Consider the following 12,140-nt stretch of genomic DNA (forward strand, 5'->3'; position numbering starts at 1 on the left):
GCCGCGCGTCGCCGTCGCGGGCGGCGGCGCGGGCCTCGGCCTCGCGCGCGCGGCGCTCGGCGTCGGCCGCGCGCGCCGCGGCGGCCTCGACGTCGGCGCGCGACGCCCGGGAGACGCGCTGCAGCGCCTCGCGCGCCTTCAGCGCGTCGTCGGCGCGCGCCGCCTCCGCGCGCCGGGCGTCGTCCTGCCGCTCGTCGGCCGCGCGCCGCGCCGCGGCGAGCGCCTCGTCGGCGCGCTTCGCCGCGTCGCGCGCGACGAGCAGCTCGCCCGCGGTCGCCCGCGCCTCGCGCTCGCGCGCCGCGGCCGCGTCGTCGCGCTGCCGCTCGAGGGACGCCGCCTCGGCGCGCAGGGCGTGGAACTCGGCGTCCATGTCGCGCGCGGCGCTCGCCATTTCGTCCGCGTGGCGCCGCGCGGCCGCGTCGCGGTCCTTGGACAAGTTCCGGAAGGCCTCGGCGGCCGTCTCGCGGTCGCGGAGCGCGGTCTCCAGAGCCTCCGACGCGCGCCGCGCCGCGGCGTCGGCGTCGGCGGTGGCGTTCTTGAGCGCGGTCGCGGACGCTTCGACGTCGCCGCGGAGCCGCTCGGCGACCATGTCGCGCTCGAGCGCCTGCGCGTTGGCGGCGTCGAGCGCGTCGCGCAGCGACCGGAGCTCGTCGCCCGTCGCCGCCGCGTCGCGCTCGAGGGCCTCGGCCGTCGCCTCGGCTTTTCGCAACTCAGCGCGCGCGGCGTCGCGCTCCCGCGTCGCCACCCGCAGGTCGTCGCCGCGCCGCAGCTCGGCGACGTCGCTCCGGAGCTCGCGCGCCTCGGCGACGGTCGATTCGAGGAGCTTCGCCGTGCTCGCGAGGTCCGCCCGCAGCTGGTCCTCGATGGCCGCGGCCCGCGCCGCGTCGGCCCCGGCGCGCGTCGTCGCGTCCTCGAGCGCCGCCGCCGCGCGGCGCCGGTCCTCGCCTGGGCAGGAAAAGAGAGATTCAAGTTCGCTTCAACGTGAGTGTTCCGCGCGCGCGCGTTCCGGAAAAAGCATCCACGCTTCGAGACCGTTCCAAGAGATGATCGCTCGTCCAAAAATCAGCCGAAACGAGTGGAAAACGGCCGAGATAGGAGCCTTTGAAGTTGGGAATTTCGCTCTCTTTTCCTGCCCTGGTCCTCGCCCGCCTGGAGGCTCGCGACCTCGAGCTCGCCGCCGAGGCGGTCGCCGCGTCGCGTCGCGTCGGCGAGCGCCGCGGCGGCCGCCGCGAGCTCGTCGCGGAACCGCGCGGCGTCGTCGCGCGCGCGCTGGTCCTGCATCGACGCCGCCTCCGTGAGGCGCGCGGCGCGCTCGTCGGCGAGCGCGACGGCGCGCTTCGCAGCGGCCGCGGCCGCGTCCGCGTCGGCCGCGCGCGCCGCGAGCGCGTCCTTCTCCGCGGCGGCCCGGGCCTCGACGGCCGCGACGGCGCTCGTGAACGCGTCCTCCTGGCCCTCGGACGCCTCCGCGAGGCGCGTCTCGAAGTCGGCCTCCATCGCGGCGACGACCGCCGCGTGGCGCCGGCTCAGGTCCGCGAGCGCGCGGTGCGTCGCCGCGGCGTCCCTAGGCTCCAGGAGCGTCGTGTCTAGCGCCGCCGACGCCGCCGCCGTCTCCGCGCGCGCGAGCGCGAGGCGGCCCTCGCGCTCGTCGTGCAGCGCGCTCCGCAGCCGCTCGAGCGCGGCCTTGTGCTCCGCGCGCTCGTCCTCGAGGCCCGCCGTCTCCGCGCCGAGCCGCGCCTCCAGCGCGTCGATCTTCGCGAGGTCGCCGGCGCGCCGGCGGCTCGCGGCCTCGGCGGCGAGCTCGAGGGCCGTCGCGTGCTTGCGCTCGAGCCGCGCGAGCGCATCGTCGCTCCGCAGCTTGCGGATCGTCTCGTCGCGCGCCTCGACCGTCCGCTCCAACGCGCCGATCTCGTCGTCCTTCGCCCGGGTCGCGGCGGCGAGCTGTGCGGCGAAGGCCTGGGCCTGGGCGCGCACGTCGTCCTTCCAGAGCTGGGACGTCTCCGCGAGCTGGTCCTTGAGCGTGTCGACGCCGAACTCGAGCTCCGCGTTCGCCTCGAGGCGCCGGTCCGCGCGCTCGCGCGACGCCGCGGCCGCGGCCGTCGCCGCGGACACCTGGGCCGCGTGCGCCTCCTTGAGCGCGACGATCTCCGCCTCGTACTTGGCCGCGGCGACGTCGAGCGCCGCCGCGGTCTCGGAGCTCGCGGCCGCGGCGGCCTCCGCGTCGCCGAGCCTCGCGGTCCACTCGCGCCGCGCGCGCGCGGCCTCGTCGGCCGCGGCCCGCAGCGCCGCGTCGCGCTCGCCGATGACCGCGGCCATCGCCGACGCCTCCGCCGCGGCGACGGCGAGCGCGTCGTCGCGCGCGGCGACCTCGCGCGCCCATTCGGCCGCGGCGTCGGCGGCGTCGCGCTCCCACGCGGCGCGATCCGCGGCCGCCGCGACCCTGGCCGCCTCGCGGTCGCGGACCGCGTTCGCCTCGCGCAGGGCCGCCTCGCGCAGGGCCTCGTCCTTGGCGGCGAGCGCGGCCTCGGCGGCCCTCGCGCCGCGGTCGCGGCCGAACGTCGCGTCGAGCGCCGCGGCCTCGAGCTCGCGGACGCGGTCGTCGCGCGCCGCGAGGGCGCCCGCGCCGTCGCGCCGCGCGGCGTCGAGCTCGCCCCGCAGCTTCAGCACGTCGGCCTCGAGCTGGGCCGTCGTCCGGCGGCTCGCGGCTTCGAACGCCGCGGCCTCGCGCGCGATGGACGACCGGCCCGCGTCCGCCGCGCGCGCGGCCTCGTCGGCCTCCGCCGCGCGGTTCTCCGCGTCCCGGAGCTTCCCCTCGAGCGCGCCGCCGTCGCGCTCGCCGTCGAGCGCCCGCTTCGCGGCGACGGCGAGGTCGACGGCGAGCTTGTCGTTTTCCAACGCTTTTCGCCGCTGGTCGGCCGCGGCCGCGGCCGTCCGCCGCTCGAGCTCGTCCTCGAGGGCCTCGGCGCGCGCCTCGCTCGCGTCCAGCGACTCGCGCAAAACGCGCGCGTCCGCCTCGAACTTCTCGGCGTCGTCCGTGGCCGCGTCCGCGCGGGAGAACGCCTCCGCGGCCGCGTCGGCGGCCCGCGCGACCTCGCCCTCGAGGCGCGCCTGAACACTCTCGAGGCGCCGCCGGTCCGCCTCGAGCGCCTCGACGGTGCCGTCGCGGTCGCGCAACGCGTGGAGCCGCCGCTCGTCGGCCTGGGCAGCGAAAGCGTGATTCAACGTCGCTTCAACGTGAGTGTTCCGCGCGCGCGCGTTCCGGAAAAAGCATCTACGCTTCGAGACCGTTCCGAGAGATGATCGCTCGTCCAAAAAAGAGCCGAAACGAGTGGAAAACGGCCGAGATATGAGCCTTTGAAGTTGGGAATTTCGCTCTCTTTTGCTGCCCTGTCGTCGGCGTCGGACCGCGACCGCTCGAGCGCCGCGACGTGCTTCTCGACGAGCTCGCGCTTCGCGGCGTCGAGCTCGAGCGCGGCCCGCCGCTGCAGCTCCGCGAAGCGCGCCGCGGCGCTCCGGCGCTCGTCGTCGCGCTCGCGCTTGAGCGCGAGCGTGCCCGCGTCGCGCCTTGCCAGCTGCGCGGCGTGCGCCTCCTCGAGCGCCGCGAGGTCGCGCGCGTGCGCCGCCTGCATTTCGCCGACGTCGCCCGCGCGGCGCTCGAGCGCCGCCTTCTCCGCCGCGGCGACGGCGACCGTGCGCGCGCGGTCCGCGACGAAGGCCTCCTCCTCGTGCGCCGCGCCGGCCGTCGCGAGGTCCGCGCGGAGGTCGTCGACCTCGTTCTTCAGCGCGTTGACCGCGGCGTCGCGGTGCTCCTCCGCGCGGGCCATGGCCCGGTCGAAGTTGCGCTTCGACGCGTCGTGCGCGTCGCGCGCGGCGCCGATCTCGTCGCGGAGCGCGGCGTCGCGCGCGGCGCGCCATTTGCAGAACTGCCGCCGGAGCGACCGCCGCCGGAGGTGGCGCCCGACGGTCTGCGCCGCCTGGAGCCGCTGGCGCGTGCGCTGGAGGTCCAGGTCCTCGCGCAGCGCGTCGACCTCGTCGCGGAGCCGCGCGGCGTCCGCGTCGTTTTCGAGTTCGCCGAGCGCGTCGCGGAGCACGCGGTTCCGCTGCTGCAGCGCGTTCACGCGCTTCTTCTCGCGCAGCCGCGCGTGGGCCGGCGTCTCCGCCGCGGCCCGGCGCAGCCGCGCCTCCAGCGCGTCGCGCTCCTCGGCGGCCCGCCGGCGCTCGGCCGCGACGGCCGCGTCCCGGAGCCGCCGCTCGCGCGCGGCGGGGTCGGGCTTCCGCGCGGACTTGCCCACCAAATTCCGCGGCGGCGGCAAATCGACGGACCCGTCCGGCGTCGCGTCGTCGAGCGCGAAGGACGACGGCAGGCCCGCGCGCGCGGCCTCGGTCTCGGAGCTCTCGGAGCTCTGCGGCGACGGGTGCTCCGCGGCCGCGCGCGCGCGCCCGAGCGACTCCGCCGCGAACGTCAGGCACATGGACGACGCCTCGCTCGCGCCCGAGTCGGGCGTCGACGCCGACGCGGCCTCGAGCTCCGCGCGCGCGCGCGCGATCTGCGGCGACAGGATCGTCTCGAGCGCGTCCAGCTCCGCGTCGTGCTCCTTCGCGAGCTCGCGCCGCGCCGCGGGCGACGCGCGCTTCTGCTCCTCTTCGTGGACCTTCAAGGCCTGCTGCACGAGCTTCTCCGTGGCGACGCGGCGCGTCCGCGCGGCCGCGACGGAGCCGACGGCGTCCGCGTCGACGCGCGGCGACGCCGACCGCGACAGCAGGCGCTCGAAGCCCTTCTCCGCGGACTCGCGCAGGCTCGCGACGTCCTCGCGCGTCGCCGGCGCCTCGGGCGTCGCCGGCGCGTCGTCGGCCGTCGGCGAGCGGAACGTCACCGTGCGCCGGCCGCGCGACATGGGCGTCGCGGCTTTGACCGCGGCCGGCGTCCGCGGCGGCCGCGGCTTCCCCGGCGCGCGCGCGGCGGCCGTCGCCGCGCCGTGGGCCCGGCGGCACTCGCGCTCGAAGTCGTCGAGGCTCGGGCCCGTCGCGGGCGCCTCCTCGGGCCGCCGGAGCTGGTGCCGCGACGACCCGTCCATCCACAGGATGAGCGTGTTCGTGTTCTTGCGCTCGATCTTGAGCACGTCCGCGAAGTCGAGCGTCCGGCTCAGGCCGCCGCCGGCGTAGTAGGACAGCTTGTGGTCGGACCGCACCTCGAAGGTCTGGGGCTTCCACTCGCCCTCGCGCGACCGCTTCTCGAGGACGCCCCTGAGGAGGACGGACATCGTCTGACGTTTCAGGGGCGTCGAATCGCGATTCAAAGCGTGGGTTTCGGCGCGCGCGCCGAGCGCCCGCCGCCTCAACTGCCACTAATCGCTCGCCAGCGCGCGGCGCACCGGCACCCGGCACACCGCATGCCCGCCGCTGTCCGAGCGGCGATGAAGGTCGCGTGCTTTTTCAGTCTCGTCGCGTGCGTCGCCGGCTTTGGCTTCTTCGACGGGGAGGGGATGCGGGTGGCCGAGGACGCCGGAGTAGCCGCCGGTGGCGGGGGCGGTGGCGACACGGCCTTTGGCGACGCCCGCCCCGCGCCGGCGCCGGCGCCGCCAGCCCCCCCGGCGCCGACGTATAGCCCGACGCCGGTGGACCCGAACGAGACGTGCGAGAGCAAGATCGCGCGCGGCGCCGACCTCACGTGCTCGGCCTGCTGCCCGAACGAGTGCGCCGAGTTCGACTACACCAACGCGGACGCGTACAAGACCGACACCACCCCCGACGCCTACTGGCGCACGTACGCGTACGACTTCCGCGGGCACGACGGCTGCGTGTGTTTCAACGACAAGAGCTTCAATTCCGACTACGGATCCGTCCATCTCACGGAGGGTAACGACTGCGCGCTCGTCGTGTCCTCCGCCGACGTCCACGGCCTTGGCGGGGATGACACGCTCATGTCGTTGAGTTCCTGGGGAAACAACAACATCTACGGCGGCGCCGGCGACGACCACGTGAAGGTGCTCAGTGGCTTCTACGGCTACTTAGACCCCCCCTACTACGGTGCCACCCGCGTCGAGGGCGGCGACGGCGAGGATAGCGTCGTCATCTACAAGGGCGGCGCCGTCGTCGACGGCGACGTCGAGACGCTCACGTTCGACGACGCCCAAGAATGCACGGAGACCGGCGCGGAGTCCGGCGCGCGGATCATCATCTGCGAGTACGACTACGACTACGACTACGACTACGACTACGAGTCGTAGTACGACTACGACGAACGACTACGACGCAACCACCTACTACGACGAGTAGCCCCACCGGCGACTATCCACGGCGACGACTGACGAGCGTAGGTGTAAGCAAGCCTGCGCCGTCACGACGGGGGCGCGTCGACCTCTCCCGAGAGCAGCTCCGCGACGCGGCGCGCGCACGACGACCCGGAGACGAGCGCGCGGTCGACGGAGCCGCCGCCGGCGCACCAGTCGCCGCAGACGAAGACGCCGCCGCCGAGGTCGAGGAAGGGCGGCTCCGGCGGCGGCCCGTCGGGCGGCGCCGCGAGCGCGAACGTCCAGCGCCGCGGCGCGGGCGCGAGGCCCGGGCACGCGGCGCGCGCGCGCGCGGCGACGTCGTCCGGCGCCGCGTCCCCCGGCGCGTGGGCGACGGCGCCGCCGGCCGCCGGCGCGAGGAGCACGCCGCCGCCGAGGTCGCGCTCGCCGGCCGGGCCGGCGCCCTCGAGGAACGTCGCCGCGCGCGGAACCGTCGCGGGGCCCGCCGGGAGGCGCCGGCCCAGGGCCCGCGCCGCGGCGTCGCGGGGCACGGCGAAGATGACGGCGTCGCGCGCGCCGACGTCGCCGAGCGCGGCCGCGGCGCCGAACGCGAGCTCGTCGGGCGCCGCGAGCTCGAGGAGCCGCGCGAGCACCGCGACGTTGCCGTCCGCGTGCGCGAAGTGCTCCCACTGGCCCGTCGCGCCGTTCCAGCCCTGGGGCCGCTCGCAGGTCCGCGCGAGCGCGCCCCGGCTCAGCAGGCCGTCGTCGCAGTGGTAGAGGTCGACGTCCGCGAGGAGCTCCGCGAGCGCGTCGCAGCACGGCGCGCGCGCGCCGTCGAAGGAGAGGCGCAGGGCGCCGACGTCGCGGCCGGCGTCGTCGCTGCGCAGGCCGCCGCCGGCGCCGAGCCGCGGCGCCGCGTCGACGCAGCGGAGCCGCACCGCCGCGCCGAGACGGCGCCGGAGCGACCGCGCGGCCGCGCAGCCCGCGACGCCGAGGCCCGCGACGACGACCGTGGGGCGCGCCGCCGCCGCCGCCGCCGGCGGCGCCCGCGGCGGCGGCGCCGGCGCGCGCGCGCGCCGCGGCGCGTCGCGCGTCGCCGCGCAGCGCAGGACGCCGCGGCAGGTCATGACGTCGTGGACGTCGGGCTCGCGGCGCCGGTTCCACTCGGCCATGGTGCAGCGATTTTACGTAAACTCTACCGTGTCATGCCGTCGGATGAGTCTGGTTGAGGAGCATGGCTGCGCGCGCCTGGCCGAGGAGCATGCTGCGCGCCACAAGCTTTTGCCACAGCCCATGCCTCCAGGAGTCAGGGCAGTCGAGGAGGCCGACAATGGACGCGCCGCAAAGCGCCGAGGAGGCGCGGCTCGCGGAGCTCCTGGCGGGATCGGACGAGGACGAGTTGGACGCGCCGCTGCCGGCGCAGCCCGCGCCGCCGCCGGCGCCGCCGGTGGACGACGACGAAGACGAGCTCGACGCGCCGGCGCCGCCCGCCGCCGCCGACGCGCCGCCGCCGCCGCCCGCCGCGGATTACGCACCGGCGGCCGACGACCCGCCGCCGGCGCCGGCGGCGGACGACGACGAAGACGAGCTCGACGCGCCGGCGCCGCCCGCCGCCGCCGCGCCCGCGGAGGCCGCGCCGCCGCGCGCCGCGGCGGACGACGCGTTGGAGCCGCTCGTCGTGCCCGCGGAGCTCCGCTACGAGCCCGGCTCGTCGCCGAAGGGCGACGGCACGGGCCCGCTCGTCGCGCCCTACGCGCCGCCCGGCGGCGCGGCCGCGCCGCTCGTCGTGCCCGCGGAGCTCCGCTACAGCGGCGAGGACCTGGGGCTCGGCGCGGCCGGCGACGACGCGCTCTACGTCGCCGTCGTCGGCTTCGACCACTCGCGGGGCAACGTGCTCGAGTGGGCGCACCCGGCCGCCGACGGGCCGTGGGTCGACGCGCTGCCGTTCCTCGCTTTACCGGACGGCGCGCACCACGTCGGCGACGCCGGCGACGCGTGCCGCTTCACCGCGCCGGGCGCGTCGGGCCGGCTCTACGGCGCGTCCTACGTCATGCAGCGCGACCCCGACCAGTTGAAGGCCGGGTCCGCGTCCGCGGCGCGCGCGACGCGGTCCAAGGTGCAGAAGGCGCTCGTCGTCCTCTCGGGCGACGCGGGCGTGGCCTGGAGCCGGCGGCTGCGCGCGCAGCTCGGCGCGCTCGCGGGCGCGCTCTTCGCGTCGGGCGACCTCGAGGACCGGTCTTTGTTGGTTGAGCTCCACGGCCAGCTCGCCGCGCGGCGGGCGACCGAGGACGCGGACGTGTCGGGCCTCTTTGGAGCGTGCGCGGCGCTGGGCTTCGCGGGGGCGTTGAAGTGCTACAAGGCGGCCCTGCTCGGCCAGGCCGTCATCTTCGTCCACGGCAAGTCCGTGTCCGCGGCGCCCGACGCGGCGCTGGCCCTCGCGGACGCGCTCGGCGTGCTCGCGAACCCGGAGGAGATCGAGAACCCCTTCGGCGCCGCGGACGACGGCGCCTGCGACGCCTTCGGCGGCTGCCTGAAGCCGAACGTCCACGTGGAGCCGACGGCGACGATGGTCGACGTCGAGCGGTTGTGCGCTTTGGGCGAGGCGAAGCAGCTGCTTCTCGGGACGGCGAACGCGCACCTCGCGGAGGCCACGCTGGCTCCGCGGCTGTCGCCGTGCGTCGTCGCGCGGCTCGACGGCGCCCCCGGCGCGCCGCCGCTCAAGGTCTTCGGCCCGTCGAAGAAGGCGTCGCAGGCCGTCGACGCGCTGACGGCGCCCGAACTCGCGGCGTGCGCGGACCTCGCGGCGCGGGGCGCCGAGGACGACGACTTCCGCGACGACGACGGCCTCGCGCGCGCGGGCCTGCGGAGCCGCGGCGCGGGTTTGTTGGACGCGCTGGCGGCCTGCCGCGTTTTGGACCCGGAGCGCTCGGAGTCGGAGGTCGCGACCGTGGACCGCGACGACGCGTCGGAGCTCGCGCGGGACCACGGCGGGCCCTTCGTGGTCGCGTTGTTGGACACGGCCGCGGGCATCCACTTCCTGCGGCCGCGGAACACGCCGCTGGCGGACTGGCTCGCCGCCGCCGACGCGCGCCTCGTCGAGGAGGCCTTCAACCCGTCCCTCGTCGCCCAGGTCTTCCTCGCCAAGGACCGGCTCGCGGCGGCCGCCGCCGAGGTCACGGCCGAGGACGCCAAGGCCGAGCTCCGCAAAAAGTACGAGTGGACCAAGGGCTTCCTCGGCTCCGCGGCGGAGGCGGGCGGCGAGCTCGCGGGCGACTACGCCGCGCGGGCCAAGGCCGCGTACTACGACGGCGCGGCCGGCCCGGGCGACGGCGCGCCCGCGGCGGCCGCGCGGTCGCGGAGCCCGCCCGCGTGGCTCGTGGGCAAGCCCCGGAAGCGGCCGAGCGACGCGTCGCCGCCGGAAACCGCCGACGCGGCGCCGCCGGAGACCGCCGACGCGGCGCCGCCGCCGCCGCCCCCGCGGCCCACGTGGCGCGACCGCCTCGCGACCGCGGCCGCGTCCGCGCGCGAGTCGGCCGCGGACCTCGCCGCGTCGGACCGCGTCGCCGCGCTCTCGGGCTCGCTGTCCCAGGGCGTCGACGACCTCGCGTCGCGCCTCCGGCGCGCGCGCGCGAACTCGGGGGGCGACGACCGCGCGCGCGCGCCGCCGGCGGTGCCGCGGTCGCCGTCGACGGAGCTCTAAGGCCGCGTTTTCTGTTCCTCTCCGTCAGCGAGACTTCGCTGGACGCTGAGCATATCCGAGGGAAGCGCCGAGGGCGGTTTTCTCGCGCGCGCGCTCTCCCGAGTCGCGAGCAAAATGCGTTGATTCTTAATTTCTGGGCCAAGGGGCGCACAGAGCGCGTGTCACGACGAATTGTGGGTGGCGCCGCGCGTCGGGGGCGGAGCGGCTGGGGGGTTTCCCGGGAGCCGAGGCCGCCGCGGCCGTTCACGCGTTCGCGTGCAGGGGACAGACACAGGCACCGGAGGCGATCGTACACGGAGGTTTCGGACAGACAGCGCAGGCGCATCCCGGAGCGTGGACGGCGGCGGTCGACGCGCGCGCGAACGCGCCGGGCGTGGCGAGCATGTTCGAGGGGATGACGGCCGCCGGTCGAGCGACGAAGAACCGCGCCGTCAATGCCAATGCATCGCTTGCGAAGAAGGACACGAATGCAAGCAGATAGGCGACCCACATAGCGCACGGTGGCGGCCTGCGTGCCGCGCGTCGCTGCGCGAGCCTGCGACAGAGAACGCACAGACGCTGCGGGCTCTTGAACCAGTCCAACGAGGCGGCCACGTGCAGTTGTCGTGGGGAGCCGCGGCAAGACGCCCGACGCCGACCGGCGCCGACTTAGATAAGGCGTTAGATACATCCGCTTTACGCGCCGCCGCCCCTTCGCTAGGCGTCCATCTTCGTCCAGACGTCGACGTTGTCGTTGAGCATGTCGACGCAGGGCTGGACGTCGGGCTGGAGCGCGGCGATGGCCTGGTAGAAGGGCCCGACGAGCTTCGAGCCGAAGCCGATGGCCATGCCGCGCTGGGACGTCGTCGCGCGGTCCATGCCGAAGGACACGGGCAGACCGCGCGCCTTCTCGAGGTCGCCCTGGTGGAAGAACTCGACCTGGAGCACGTCGGACCAGGCCTTGGACACGGCCCAGGGCTTGGCGGGGTTCGACACGTCGGCGGCGTGGACGAGGCCCTTGAAGAGCGTGAGCGCGTGGCCGTCGCGCTTCGCCGGGTCCTCGGGCGCGTCCGCGAGGCCCCGGACGCCGCCCGTGATGGCGCCGTGCTGCGTCATGTCCGTCGCGAGGATGCCCGCGACGGAGAACTTGCGGATTTTCGCGACGTCCGCCGCGGGGTAGCGCGCTAAAATGTCGCAGTCCGGCCGCCGCAGGACGTGCCACATGGAGAAGGCGTGCCACTCCTCGAGCACGGCGCGGTCGTTGTAGCGGAGCGCCAGCGGGTGGCCGCAATTGACGTGGAAGCCGTTGTTGAGGCCCGGGTGGTCCAAATCGTGGCAGAAGCCCGCGAGCATCATCGCGTGGACCTCGAGGTCGTCGAAGACGACTTTGGGCGCCCCGAAGGCCCGCCGCCCGCCCGCCTCCCCGAGGAGCTTCCCCTCGGCGAAGCAGAAGAGCGTCTGCGCGACGTCGATGCCGTGGCGGAAGTTGTGGTAGGGGTTGCCGTGGCGCGTCATCAGCAGCTCGACGCGGCGCACGAAGGCGTCGAGCTCGCGCGGGTCGCCCTCGCGCCGCAGGCAGAGCACGTCGCGCGCCAGCGCCGCGAGCTCCTCGTCCCGGACCGCGAAGACGTCGAAGCGCCAGCTGCCGAGGTCGGCTTGCGGTCCGTCGCCGGAGGAGACGAAGCCCATGCGGGGGATCGTCAGCGACGCCGGCGCGTCGTCGAGGGACGCGACGAGCGCCGCGTCGCTCGCCTTGGTCGCGTCCGCGAGGGCCGCGGCGCGCAGGAACGCCGCGGCCGCCGCGGCGCCGTCGCCCGCGTCGAGCGCGGCCCGCGCGGCGTCCGCCCAGTCCGCGGCCGTCTTCTCGGGCTCCTCGGGCGCCCGCGCCGCGGGCTCCCGGGGCACCGCGGGGCTCCGCGGCTCGGGCTCCGCCGCCGCGGCCTGGAGCAGGGCCAGCAGCTTGTCGACGCCGCCGACCTCGGCCGCCTTGGCGAGCGTCGATTCGCCGAGCGCGAGCGACGCGCCGCAGTCGACGATGCCGGACACGGGCGGGTCCCAGGGCGACGCGGCGCCGTTGGCCATGACGCAGCAGGCGAGGTCGTCCGCGCCGTCCGCCGGCAGGTCCCGCAGGAAGCCGCGCTTGGCGTCGCCGACGTGGTCGGGCGTGAGCAGCGGCCGGTCGTCGCGGAACTCGACGGCGAACTCGCCCGACGCCCACTCCTCGAGGGTCACGG

At 76.1% G+C, this 12,140-nt stretch overlaps 2 protein-coding genes across 2 annotated transcripts in view; both read right to left on the minus strand.

Moving 5' to 3' along the window:
- AURANDRAFT_71880 (hypothetical protein) overlaps nucleotides 1–7,515 on the minus strand; it is a gene marked incomplete at both ends in the record, with an annotated part of 11,675 nt that extends 4,160 nt beyond the window's left edge. The window contains 4 exons of the mRNA XM_009040072.1: nucleotides 116–945; nucleotides 1,074–3,195; nucleotides 3,324–5,241; nucleotides 6,393–7,515. Of these exons, the coding sequence (XP_009038320.1) occupies nucleotides 116–945; nucleotides 1,074–3,195; nucleotides 3,324–5,241; nucleotides 6,393–7,399 (5,877 nt within the window). The remainder of the gene's footprint in view (nucleotides 1–115; nucleotides 946–1,073; nucleotides 3,196–3,323; nucleotides 5,242–6,392) is intronic.
- Nucleotides 7,516–10,623: 3,108 nt separating this feature from the next.
- PDE7 (hypothetical protein) lies at nucleotides 10,624–11,421 on the minus strand (the record flags this gene model as incomplete). The annotated part of the gene is made up of 1 exon (XM_009040071.1): nucleotides 10,624–11,421. The coding sequence occupies one exon, from the start codon at nucleotides 11,419–11,421 to the stop codon at nucleotides 10,624–10,626; it is 798 nt and encodes a 265-aa protein (XP_009038319.1).
- Nucleotides 11,422–12,140: the final 719 nt, after the last annotated feature.

This window comes from Aureococcus anophagefferens, assembly GCF_000186865.1.
Source record: "Aureococcus anophagefferens unplaced genomic scaffold AURANscaffold_13, whole genome shotgun sequence".
Classification (NCBI taxonomy): domain Eukaryota; class Pelagophyceae; order Pelagomonadales; family Pelagomonadaceae; genus Aureococcus; species Aureococcus anophagefferens.